This window comes from Engraulis encrasicolus, chromosome 1 (genome assembly GCF_034702125.1).
Source record: "Engraulis encrasicolus isolate BLACKSEA-1 chromosome 1, IST_EnEncr_1.0, whole genome shotgun sequence".
NCBI lineage: Eukaryota > Metazoa > Chordata > Actinopteri > Clupeiformes > Engraulidae > Engraulis > Engraulis encrasicolus.
In genome coordinates, this window is record NC_085857.1 from 15,331,083 (window position 1) to 15,344,559 (window position 13,477).

The window sequence follows — 13,477 nt, forward strand, 5'->3', positions numbered from 1 at the left end:
TTTCTTTCTTAGGAGAGGGCCTTGCTCAGACAAGCCTTTGCTCACACACACACAAACACACACACACACACACACACACACACACACACACACACACACACACACACACACAAACAATCTCTCTCTATCAGGCCCGTTTCAAGGTATTTGGGGGCCCTAGCCAAAGCGAGACTTGGGGGCCTTCTCTTCTAGTGAGGTTTCGCCTCAATCACAAAGTTGTCATTGCTACCATTTGAATACAAGTGAATAATCAGTCCTTACCATGGGGCCCCTTTACACATGGGGGCCCTAGGCAATTACTTAGTTGGCCTGTGTGGTTGTGACAGGCCTGCTCTCTATCTATATGCATCTCTCTCTCTCTCTCCCTCTCTCTCTCTCTTTCTCTCTCTCTCTCTCTCCCTCTCTCTCTTTCTTTCTCTCCCTCTCTCTCTCTGATGATATAACTGCTCATCAGTACCTCAGCCATTAGTTGTTTTCACAGCTGGTCCTGTGAGCTTGTTGGAACCCAGGGAAGGGCATACATCTAGAACTACACCAAAAGAACAGTATACTTCCACCAGAAGAGGATTAGCAGTACAATATCATTAGAGACCATGAGGTTTCTTCTGCTCCTCCCGTTCCTTTGCCTGTTTCTTCAAGGATGCTCTGCAGGTCAAGGTGGGTGGATATTTTTTGTTGTTGGGCTTTTTTACTTTATTTATGGTAGGACAGTGAAGGTGGTGACAGGAAGCGAGTGGGGAGAGAGAGAGAGAGATGAGGAAGGGCCGGCAAAGGACCCGGGTCGGGAATCGAACCCGGGTCAGCCGCATGGTAGACGAGTGCCCTACCGTTTGGCCACGTGGATATTTATCATCATTCATCTCCAAGAAAAATATAAATTCAGAAAATATTTGTGTGTTGAGGTCAGGAGTGATTGTAGAGACGTGGTCTGTTTTGGAATTTGGTAGCCCATGGTGGGTTGTGCTTTGATATTTACAGCTACTCTCATATCTGAGGTCTTTGCTACAATCTGTGGTAGTTTGCTAAACACAGAATCAAATGACTACTGCAAAAGTCTGAAACATGAATCAAATGATAAGTAAATATGCATGCAAAAGTGACAGAGAACGCTTGTACAGGCCAAGAGAAATTGTCTTTGCTTCAACATTTTGAGATAATTTGTCCATTCAACTCACTCTCACAAACACACACACACACACAGACAGACACACGCACACACACAGTGTATACTGTATCGTAAATCTTTGTGTTGCTCGTTCACATAGTCCTCTGTGGAAGGTGACGGTCTGAGTCTGAGACTTCCTCATTGCTGGAACCATTCCCTGCTGTTCACCTGCAAGTGTAACCTGCAGCACACAGAGTGGCCGGTTTAATTCCTACCCTGACCCTTACCAATCCCTTCCTCCCTCCAAGGCCGAAGTGCCCTTGAGCAGGCATTTATCCCCACATTGCTAAAAGGATTGTAACCAATACCCTGTAAGATCTGGAAGCCGCTTTGTATAAAAGTGTCAGCCAAGTGTAATGTAATGTAATGCGTGCTGATGTCAAAGAAAAAACCTTTACCATCCCGGCAGAAATGGGACATACTGTAGCTAAGTTCCACCCACCCAAAACCATGTCATGGCTTGAGTCATTGACAATTTTGAAATGACAATTTTGACGCAACCGTATCTCACTCATTTCGTGAAGTATTCACGAAAAAAATAGATACATTTTCGTGGTGCATTCACGTTATTGCCCGCCTTTCGTAAAGTCTTCACGAAAATAATAGATTAATTTTCACGCTGCCTATTCACTTGAATTGCCCGACTGTTGCCTAGCGACCCACTAGTTTGATGCCCTTTCGGTAGCCTACCGTCACATGGTAATCAAACATTTCAAACAAGCAATTTAGGGTTAGGTTTAGGGTCAAGGTTAGGGTCAAGGTTAGGGTTAAGGTTAGGGTTAGGTTTAGGGTTAAGTAGGGTTAAGGTTAGGGTTAGGTTTAGGTTTAGGGGACATAAGGCGTAAGTACAGAAAGGGCGTTGAATTAGTGAGTCCCGAGTGTATCAGCAGTGTTCTGTCAGCACCCCCTCCCCGCCCCTGCAGACGTTTGGATAACCATAGCAGCAGTGGAGCAATTCAAGTGAATAGGCAGCGTGAAAATTAATCTATTATTTTCGTGAAGACTTTACGAAAGGCGGGCAATAACGTGAATGCACCACGAAAATTAATCTATTATTTTCGTGAATACTTTAGGAAAGGCATGAGATAGGATTCTTTGACGGTAATTGCCTGGGATTTCCCCCCTTTTTTTCAACCCTTTGTTGTCTGATGTTGCGTTGCGCAACATTGGCCCTGGCGCCTGGAGCTGCATTACGCAACATTCAGACTCATGAGATTTGAGACAACTTTATTAAAAATCTCTGTTTGTTTAAGATGAATGAACACATTCTAATGAAAGATGAGGGTCTTAGCATTTAAATACAACTAAGTGCATATTGTATGTGCTTCAGAGGCTGAGATATAGGTTTTTATAGGCTGAGGGCAGTTTTTCTTAAAAAGGGCTCAGGCATTCAGCACCCTTTTTTGCAGGTGCCTTAGGCGTAGAGTAGAGTAGAGTAACTTTCGTCGTCAATGGGTTAACGCACTGGTTCTCAAACTCTTTTCTCTGAGCACCCCCTTGTTCATTTCAATGAGGTTTGCGTACCCCCAAAGCAAATATTTTGGTGTGCTGATGTCCATGCAAGTACAATTGTTTTGGAGAATCCTCTTTTCCAAAAGTCTAGGAGTTAAACTACTGTACAATTCACATGGACCCTTCAGCATACAATTAACCATACAATTAAAAACTACTTAATGTTCATTAATGCTGGAGAAAAACTCACATATCCACCATTTCTCTACTCAGCTCGTGCACCCCTCCAGGGCTTTAGTTAGTTAGTTAGTTAGTTAGTTAGATAGAAAGATAGATAGATAGATAGATAGATAGATAGATAGATAGATAGATAGATAGATAGATAGATAGATAGATAGATAGATAGATAGATAGATAGATAGATAGATAGATAGATAGATAGACGGACGGACAGACAGGTAGGCAGACAGACAGACAGACAGACAGACAGACAGATGCTTTTTTTTAATCTCCAAAGGCAAATTTGTGTTCCATGTTGCTCTGTCGATAAAATAGATAAAAAAGAGAATAAAATAAAAATAGATTAAAAAATAAAGATGGGTGATCGCTATGCAGAAAAGTAACATTTTGACAGTTGCATTCAGTATTTTGTGTGTGATTGATTTCGATTTCGATTCAGATCTCAAAGGAAAAGCGTTCACCTTCCCGGCCGAAACGGCCCACAGCTATGTGAAGCTGCAGCCGTCCAAGACTGAATCGTGGCTGGAAGTGTCGAAGGGCATCCAGGCCATCAGCGTCTGCCTGCGCTACTTCAGCGACCTGCCGCAGAAGGGCAAGGAGCAGACCTTCTTCTCCCTCGCCACGTTCACCATGGACAACGCCTTCCTGCTCGGCACGCTGGGACGGAAACGCCACCAGGTGAGCTGAAAGCCAATACAATACAATACACTGCAGTACCATTCCATAGTACAGTGCAATAGAAAACAATAGAAAAGACGACTTCCTGGTCAGAAGATTTGGACAAGGTGCCTCTACCATCAAGTGCATCGGAATAGAATAAAATACAATACAATAACAATAGAATTGTGTTAATTGCCACATATAAAGAACGTCTTGGTTGGGATGCAAGTACCACCAGGTAGCCTAGGCAGAGAAGAGAAGATAATTGATTGTATTGCCACACATGAACCTCCCTGAGCATGGGACACATGAACCCTCCTTCCTTCCTGATGCATTGGAATAGAAAATAATGGATTTCATTGGCAGTGTATACAAGAACAATGCCATTGGGATGCTGCACCGTAACCACCTCCAGGTGGTTCATCAACATCAAAAACATCTCTCTATCTAATCTAATCTAATCTAATCTAATCTAATCTAATTTTATATAATATAACATAACATAACATAATTTAATATAACATAATATAAGAGCCCAGTCTCTGGGAAAATCAACAGTATGCTTCGTGGTGCCGGACATAGCCTCATTTTTCGTAGTTGGCCAACGCGCGCTGTCGTCGAGAGTGGGTGAGAGAGAGGGCGAGAGAGAGCGAGTGAGAGAGGCCACCTGAGCAGCGTGCATTCCGGGAGGGGAGCGCTGTCGTTGTGTCAGCTTCATGCCATGTCTCCCTTCCTCCAACATTGTCCCTAACCTTAACCCTAAACCTAAACCTAAACCTAAACCTAAACTTAACCTTAAACTTAACCGTAAATCACTTGTTTGAAATGTTTGATTACCGTCGTTTCCAGTTAGCCTTCACTCACGCTCGATTGTTGACGTCCGTCCGCATTATTCTTCCCCCCAGAACCAAACTACCCCAATTGTCAGTTCCCCCTTTCGTCACCTCACCACGAGAAACGAGGCTATTCGTAATGGCACCACAAGACTTGAAGTTGATTTTTTCTGTTTTTCTCGGAAAAGACTTCAGGCCCGAGTTACGGTTGACTAGAAATAGAATACATTGTTTTTATTGCCAGTATACAAATGCACAATGCCTTTCTGGTTGGGAGCCCCCACCTAGTCTCCTAAGGGGCCATGACAGTTCATATTGTAGCTATGACAGCTTGTGAACCATCTCCTGCTCATCCACCATCTCTGTTAATACGTAATCTGTATACATGTCACCACACAGGTGTACGTTGGAGGCGGCGCGCTGGATTTCTGGGACCTCCCGGATGAGTTGAACGACTGGAACTCATTCTGTGCGACGTGGGACTCAAAGACGGGCGTAACACAGGTGTGGACGTGGTGCCAAAAGTACACTAGATGTGGAAGCAGGACTGGGCACTTTCCTGATGGGTCATCAGGGGACAAAACTTTTGTTTTTTTCTTGTTGTAGTTTCCAATTTTTCTACCATTTCCCTCCTATACAGGCAACTTCAAAATCAGCTGATCGTAAGACAGGGGCTGTAGTGAAGCTGAGTGGATCACCATCTTATACTTTTTTAAGTGGGTTACTGTAATAGTAGGCTATTAGGTACAACGGAATAACTGGTGTGGGCATTAGGTGCTGTTTCCACGTAGCTGGATATTTTTAGCAGGGTATTTTTTTCTCCTGGTTAGGTGTAAACGCAACATGTGGATAAAAATAAATCCTCCATTGTAACAAATGCGTTTCAGCCCCCTACACAGGATATTTTTTTCTCCTGCTTTTTTCTCTGGATTTTTAAATATCTGCTACGTGGAAACGGAAGGCCAAAACCAATGCAAAACCAATGCAACCAGGAGAAAAAAATATCCACATATAAAAATATCCAGCTACGTGGAAACGGCACCTTAGTGAGCCCTTGGGGTGGGTGGGTGGTAGTGATGTCAACAATGATCGATTCGGCGATCCGAATCGATCCGGGGCATGGACGATCCAGATCCAGATCCAGATCCGGCAAGTTCCAGAATCAATCCGGCAATTTTTTTAAGTTTCAATTACTTCCATGGATATTTCGGGAGCAAATGAATGTTAAATTAAATAAAAACACTTCAAAACATTGCAAGACTGATACAGACTGATACAGAAAACAGCCAATAAATTGTTGCTCAGTATCTGACTACTTGTATTTCCCCATCATGGCTGAACATTTGCTTTGCGTTCAGTAGAAATGTAATGCATTGCAATGCATTGTAGAATCGAATCGAATCGGATTGGATCTAATAGAATCGAATCGAATCGGATCTACTACCTCCCGAATCGTGATCGAATCGGATCGTGAGGGCAGTGCCGATCCACACCACTAGTGGGTGGGGCTTTAAGACAGCTAAATGGGAGGGTGCTCAGTTACAAGTGGGGAGCAATAGTTTGTTATTTCATAATACTATTTTTTTAATGATGAGGTCAAGGGGGCATTGGGAAGCTTCTCATGACATTAAGGGGGCATCTGTTCCAAAAAAATACTTAGAACCACTGGTATAACCTGATTCTCACCAGGTATGTTTCCCCTTCATTTTCACGATACCATCTGGAAACCTCCCACGATCGATACATTTTCGAATGATGCTCCTTATGAAAAAAGCTTGCATGTAATTGGATAATCAATTTGTCTGTCAGCTTTACTGACATGTTACTTCAGCCACTCGCATGAACTTGATGGAGGAAGAGGTATAAATGAGTGTCAAATGCTTACAAATAGTCCTACTTTGTGTCTTTGAATAACCAACAATATATTCACCGTTGACCCACTATTTTTTTTTACACTACAGGTGTGGCTCAATGGCATTCCCAGCTCACGGAAGACCCGTTTCCAAGGCGGAACGTTGGCCGGACCCCCAATCGTCGTCCTCGGACAAGACCAGGACTCGTACGGCGGCGGTTTCCACCAGAACGACGCCATGGTCGGCCAGCTGACGGATGTCCACATGTGGAGCCGAGTCATCTCCCAGTGTGACATCTGGAATTTCTCCAAAAACAGGAAGTTCACACCGGGCGACGTGATCGACTGGCAAGACCTGGTCTTCACCACTCATGGCGATGTGGTCTTGGAACAACAGATCGAAACCACCTCGCAAATTGGAAATTGCTCTATTGGTAGGTACACTTTTTTTAAGCATCTCTAGGGTATGTCCGTCCGTCTGAAACACATTTGTCCGTCTGAAACTCATTCTTTGAATTGTCATTCCATCCTGAGTCCACAAGGCGGCAGTGCACAGACGGACACATCTTTGTCCGCTTGTCAGACTTGTTTTAGCCATTTTCATTGATTTATTTATTTTTATTTTTTATAGCAAGACAATCAGAGGAGACAAGAAGACGGGGTAGGGTTGAGAAATGACCCAGATCAGACTCAATTCTGGGTCCCCATGTGCATGCAAGCCAATGTAGGAGATTCCTTCTCTGACATCATTAGCCCCATACGACTTTGTTGCTGTCGATCAACATTGACGAAGGGCGTGAGCAAGAACTTGTTGTCACGATGTGGGTGTTATTAAATACAGCGCATTTACAGTCGGCCACAAATATGAACGAGACGATGAGCTCGCACCGGTTTGCTCTACTAACACACCACGTGTGAGGAGTAGGGGGACAGGCAGTGAGGAGGAGCTGAAGTGGGGACCTGCGCAAACTTGTGTAGGGGTGTGAGACAAGACCCATATACACACGTGAGTGAGTTGTTGACCAACCAGTTCATGGGCGCGTGACCTCGGAGGCAGTCCGCAGACGAGCGTTGAAGGGGATAAGCAACTGCAGAGGTTGCAAGATCTGACTGCAGTCGCATTCATCCCACGATAGTTTGACACCATGTGACATGTCACCTCGTCAACACAACATCGACGAAATTTCGAAGTTTGACAGGAAATCTAACCATCATGCAGCATTTTCATCCAGGGTGCATTGCTGTCTAAACGAAAAGGTGAAGTGTGTATGTGTGCTGCGCAACAGTGCGCCGTCACAAACGCCTAGGTTACAGAGGATAGGTAGGGCGGAACCAGGCAAGGTAGCACGCGGAATAGCGCGTCGTTTCACTTGTCCCTGAACGTGTGGACCTACGTCATAGCGACATGCAATTCCAATTTCCAGGGGGTCTTTTTTTTACTGAAAAATTTTGTCACTTATATTGTTAATTATATTCGTTTCTCATTTCCCGTTGACAACACCTAAATACTGTGTGCCACCTGCAGTGCTGGGAATAATAGCGTTAGAGTATCACGGCTTTACTAATGGAGCCGCATTTTGGGTAACGGAATAATTACTTAATTACTCCTTATTACTCCAATTATCCATAACTGTTTCGCCGTTACCGTTACTCGAGCCAAACCTGATTCTTCAGGACAGACACTTGTGAGCTCAACAAAATGATCGTCAGGTGTGTGGCTTGATTCAGTACCCTATTCATGCAGATGGGCCAGCTGCCTGACAAAAAAACTCAAAAAAGCCAGGCCCTCCAAAACACCCTCAACTGTGCCCGATGTCTCTGTTGTCTGTGCCTTCAAAGTCAATAAAATCAAGTCATCAATCTGGGCATGTCAGGACAGAGCTAAGGCAGTGCACAGTAACAGGGCTGGACTGGTAATCTGTCATACAGGGCACTTTCTCGGTGGGACGACAGCCCTCAGGGGCTGATGCTTTTATGTTTTATTAGTTTGTTTGTTTGTTTCAAAATTTCCCTTAGAGACCAGCCCACAATTTAGATGGGGTGGCCCATCAGTGCATCTTTAAATATGCAGTGGACTGACCCCATCATAGTTGAAGTATAGGGGTGGTGGGGGGGGAGGGCTGGTCTAATGTATGCCCAAAATGCCCAGTCTGGTTTGCGGTCCCAGTCTAGCCTAGTCTAGTTTGGAATGTGTTGTGCAACAATTTTGTTTAAGATAAATGGGAGGTGTGCTATGGGGCTTGAGGATGTTTACAAAAGAGATAACCTTTAAGAAAAAGCGGTTGAGAAATTGATCTCAAATTGCAGCCAGTTTGTCTGTGCCTGTGGGTCTACTCTGTTCCTTTCACGCCAGTGTATTAACCCCTTAGCGCAGAGCCTATGTTATAACCTTACTGTCACCAAAATTGTAATGGCTTAATGTCTTAATCTGGTACTTAAGGCTCTCTGTACTGGGGGAGGGGGTTGGCACGACAAGTACAATAATTAATGTACACCAAAATAAACAAAGCTAAACAATATTCCCATTAGTTAAGTTAATAATATGTTACATCTCTGATCTTTATTACAATTAATAATGTATATATCTGAATGGGGGCCTTACACACATACAGACTATGATTGTGAAAGGGAGTTCACAGACAAAACAGTGTGGCCCAACCAATGTACAGTACTGTAACTGGGCAAATACACTGGCCATGACAAGATCAAGCGACCGCTAGAAGCGGCCGAGTATGTCCATCAAAGCAATACTCTGCAACTTTTTCATAGTCATGAAATGGCTTGGAACTCAAGGTTTTGCTTGACTGACCCGTTATGGCGAAAATGGCAATATTTCCATCTCCATCTGGTGGCCCTAGCCCGAAACAGCACTTGCAGTTTTGCCTGTTGGCGCCGTGTGCTTGTTGATCTGGAAGTTTCGGCCACTAGGGGTGTCTAGATTTCTAGGCTACAGCAGAACGAGACACATTTCCTTTCGTTGGCTAGCAGCAGCTATTAGTTTATGACTTTGTAAATATTCATGAAAAGATTGCATTTGGGAATAGGCAGCACAGTTGCAATTAACAGTATAGTTGCAATTCCTACTCTGGCCACAGTCCATACTGTACCTTTTACATAAAAAGGGCTTGTTAGACATGACCAATGAACAGTTAAAGGGACACTGTGCAGGAAATGGTCAAAAAAGGTACTGCAACTATGCTGCTCGTTGAAACTGGGCTGCCTGTTGCCAAATTTTAAAAAGTTTACTAAATAATAAACAAATATTTTCTAGTATGGTCCAAGTAGAGTCATTTTTGCAGCTAAAAATGGCTATTTTTGGAAATTCAAAATGGCGGACCATGGAGAAGATCCCCCTTTTCATGTATGAAAAGTGCAATTTTTCCAGTCATAATGAATACTTGGTGATGGTAAGTATTCATGAAAAAGGTAACATTAGTGAATGGGCAGCATGAATTCTGGAAATAAACAACTAAAAATCTCACACAGTGTCCCTTTAAAGGATAACCTGCCAATTTCGAGAGACCTGAGAATATGTATATTTTTTCTTCAGCCTTTTCAGAGATCCTGGTCATTGTAATGGGGGCAGATCGTTTACATTTAAAAAAAAACATCTTGATTTATTCCCAATAACATTCAAAATGTTATGCAACATCTGCAGACATCTAGCAAACATCGATACCTTTTGGGGTAATATTTGGAGTAGGCCTATGTTCAGTGTTGCCAGATTTTCTACGACAAATAAGAGACTGACGTCCTAAAAACAAGCCCAAAAGAAGCGACTGACGGGTGTCGTGAAAACAAGCCCAAAAGAAGCGACCGAAGGGTCACTTGTAAGGATGAGTGAGAAAAAAACGACTTGCCATTGAGAAACACATCGAAACACATTCAAATCACTGCCAAAGCAGGATAAAACAGCACGCCCAACACTGAAAAAAGCCCAAAAAAACGCAACCCGCAACTTTACAAAAGTTAATAAGCGGACTTGGCAACACTGCCTTTTAGAGATGCACCGGATCCTGCCGGATACCGGATCCACTGCTTAAGATCCTGCCGGATCCGGAACCGGATACCAGATCCTACAAAAGGGTTGAAACATATAGTCTACTCGCACACGTGGGCCCTTTTTATTACGTTGGTTCAAACTATTTTTTAGACTCATTGGCTTATTGCCACACTGCCTGCAACGGCCGCTTCCAAAGGGCTTTCACTCCATGCAGTGATTGGGGTTGTGAAAGACTGACTGAAAAGCCTAGGCTAGAGATGCACCAGACCCTGATATTTAGGTAACATGCCGGATACCAGATCCACTGCTTTCTGTAAGATCCTGCCGGACCCGGATCCTGTGAAAAACCCTATTATCCTGCCGGAACCGGAACCGGATCCGGAATCCGGTGCATCTCTACTGCCTTTGTTAAGAAGGTTTTGTAATGTAAACTAAGTCTGCCCCCATTAGAATAGCTCAGATCTCAGAAAGGGCTGAGCCGAAAAATGCAGCATCACCGGGTACTGACAAGTCAAGGGTAGCGTGAGCAATGCAACAGCATATTGACATTGGCATAAGTGCTTCTTTAAACAGCAATAAAAGGTAGGACTACTTTACGTAAGGTAATTGTGTGGGTTTTGGCGTGGGTGTTCCGTGTGGGTTTTGAGGGAAATCAGCCCACTGATGGGTTGTGCTCTATTCACAGATTACAAACAAGGCTCGACCCTGGGTGAGACGGTTGCGTTCCTTTTCGGCGAAGAGACGTCCATCAGCTACATCAAGGTGGTCCCACAGATGAAGGGCAACTCCATCAAAGCAGCCACAGTGTGCCTCAGGTATTTCTTTTACACATCGCAGAGAGTGATGGGGTGTGTGTGTGTGCGTGTGTTTATGTGTGGTGTTGTGGTGTGTGTGTGTGTGTGTTGAGCATGTGAAAATGAATATTTCAGAACTCAAGCTCTGCTTGTGCATGCTTGCAAGTGTGTGTGTGCGTGTGCGTGCGGGGAAAGGTTCATGCTCACATGTGTGTTTGTGGATGTAGGATTTTTGTGTGAGTGTGTGTTTGTGTCTAGAGGCAAATTGATGTGTGTGTGTGTTTATGTATTTGTGTGTGTTTATGTATCTGCGTGTGTGTATCTGTGTCTGTGTGCGTGTGTGTGTGTGTTTGTGTGTGTTTACGTGCACCGGCCTCAGGTACTTCACCGACTTGCCCGGCAAGGACAGAGAGCAGACCTTCTTCTCCCTGGCGACCCCCGCCCATAACAACGGCTTCCTGGTCTGCAAGGAGGGCCGCAGCCGCCACCAGCTCTATGTGGCCGGTGAACGTGCCGACTTCTGGGGTCTACCGGACGATCTCAACACCTGGGTGTCCTTCTGTGCTACGTGGGACTCTGCCACCGGCATAGCACAGGTGTGATTTTACTTACCTACGCCAAGGACGGTTTTCTGTAGAGATGTACAGGATCCAAGATCCGGTTCCGGATCCGGCAGGATAATAGGGTTTTTCAGACTATCCGGATCCGGCAGGATCTTAAGCAGTGCATCGGGTATCCGGCAGTTACCTAAAAATCAGGATCTGGGGCATCTCTACTTCTTACGTAGCCTTCTTTCAGTCAGTCTTTCACAACCCCAATCGCTGCATGGAGTGAAAGCCCTTCGGAAGCGGCCGTTGAAGGCAGTGTGGCAGTAAGCCAATGAGTCTTAAAAATAGTTTGCGCCAACGTAATAAAAAATGCCCACGTGTGCGAGTTGGCTGTGTGTTTCAACCCTTTCGTAGGATCCGGTATCCGGTTCCGGATCCGGCAGGATCCTAAAAATCAGGATCCGGTGCATCTCTAGTTTTCTGTCAAGTTGGTCTGTCTTATTCCTACAATCGCTTTAGAGCAAACAAATGTCAGACCATAAATATGAAATTAAATGGTAGTATTATGGGATGGTCAGGACCAGGCTAGTTTATCCTAACAACAGGGTGTCTTTCTGTGCTACGTTAGACTCTGCCACTGGCCTAGCACAGGTATGATTATAATGATAGAGTAGTATACTTAAAATTATGTAGCTGACACCAGCTATGATTTTAATGAGCGTCCTAGCCATTATGGAGTAATTTAGTAATTAGTAATAATAATATATATGATAGTTAGTACGTAGTTTGAATTTTTACCTTTTTTGGCCATGCCGGTGTGGGTGAATGGGTGCCTCGGTTTTGTTATACTTCAAGGACACTTTGTTATATGATATGATGGATATAATAATATGTATGTATTTATTTATTTATTTAATATATTTCTTTGGGGGGGGTGCAGAAGATGTGGGTGAACGGGCATCTAAGTTCCAGGAAGATGCTATGCTTTGGGGGTGCCTTGATCAGTGCTGCACTTATGAATATATAATAGTTATTATCATTTTTTGGGGGGTTCAGGTGTGGGTGAACGGGCGCCCCAGTTCCCGCAAGACGCTCTTCAAGGGTGGCACCCTGGAGGGCACGCCGTTTGTGGTGCTCGGCCAGGACCAGGACGCCTACGGAGGCGGTTTCCACGTCAACGATGCGATGGTTGGCCAGCTGAGCGGCCTGCACATGTGGGACCACGTGATATCCGCCTGCAAGCTGCAGCAGTACGCTCTTAACCAGCTGGACGACGTAGCCGACGGTGGCAACCTGATCAACTGGGGGGGTAAGGTGCTGGACATCTCCCTGCACGGGAACGCGCTGGACGACGACGATCGGATACGTAACAAGGTGGAATTGGAGGAGTGCTCTCTCGAATGATGAAAATGATGCAGTACATACGCATTGCATACAGTGCAATGTCTCTGTCTGTCTCTCTCTCTCTCTCTCTCTCTCTCTCTCTGCCATGGAGGAATATCCACTCACTGAGTGATGAAAATAATGCATATGCATGCAGTGAACTTTTTTTTCCTCTCTCTCTCTCTGTCTCTCCCTCTCTCTCTCTCTCTCTCTCTCTCTCTCTCTCTCTCTATCTCTGTCTGTCAATGCCCACTCACTGAGTGAAAAGAATAAAAGGTCAAGTGTGTCATTTTTAAGCAGTTTCTCCAATGTCTGTCACTGTATTTCCTAATAAAAGCAGCACTATGCATCATGCGTGTCTGTCTTTACTATGGGGTCCTTTCCTTTCTAACACATTGACTACCAGGCGTTTTTTTTTTTTTATGTTAGCCCAAGACTCCCAGACAGTTTCATAATTTTTTGTCATTTTCAGACATCCACCGAATATTTTGTCTTAGACCTACAGACACATGTTAGGGATTGTTCGAAAGCTGAGAATCAGCTTTAG

The 13,477-nt window shown here is 44.4% G+C and overlaps 1 protein-coding gene across 1 annotated transcript; it reads left to right on the top strand.

Annotated features, from left to right (window-relative positions):
- The first annotated feature begins 484 nt into the window (after window positions 1-484).
- LOC134451116 (uncharacterized) lies at window positions 485-13,266 on the top strand. Its single transcript, XM_063201340.1, has 7 exons — window positions 485-657; window positions 3,297-3,535; window positions 4,750-4,854; window positions 6,312-6,636; window positions 10,891-11,020; window positions 11,379-11,595; window positions 12,604-13,266. The coding sequence occupies exons 1-7, from the start codon at window positions 594-596 to the stop codon at window positions 12,949-12,951; spliced, it is 1,428 nt and encodes a 475-aa protein (XP_063057410.1). The 5' UTR covers window positions 485-593; the 3' UTR covers window positions 12,952-13,266.
- The last annotated feature ends 211 nt before the right edge of the window (window positions 13,267-13,477 follow it).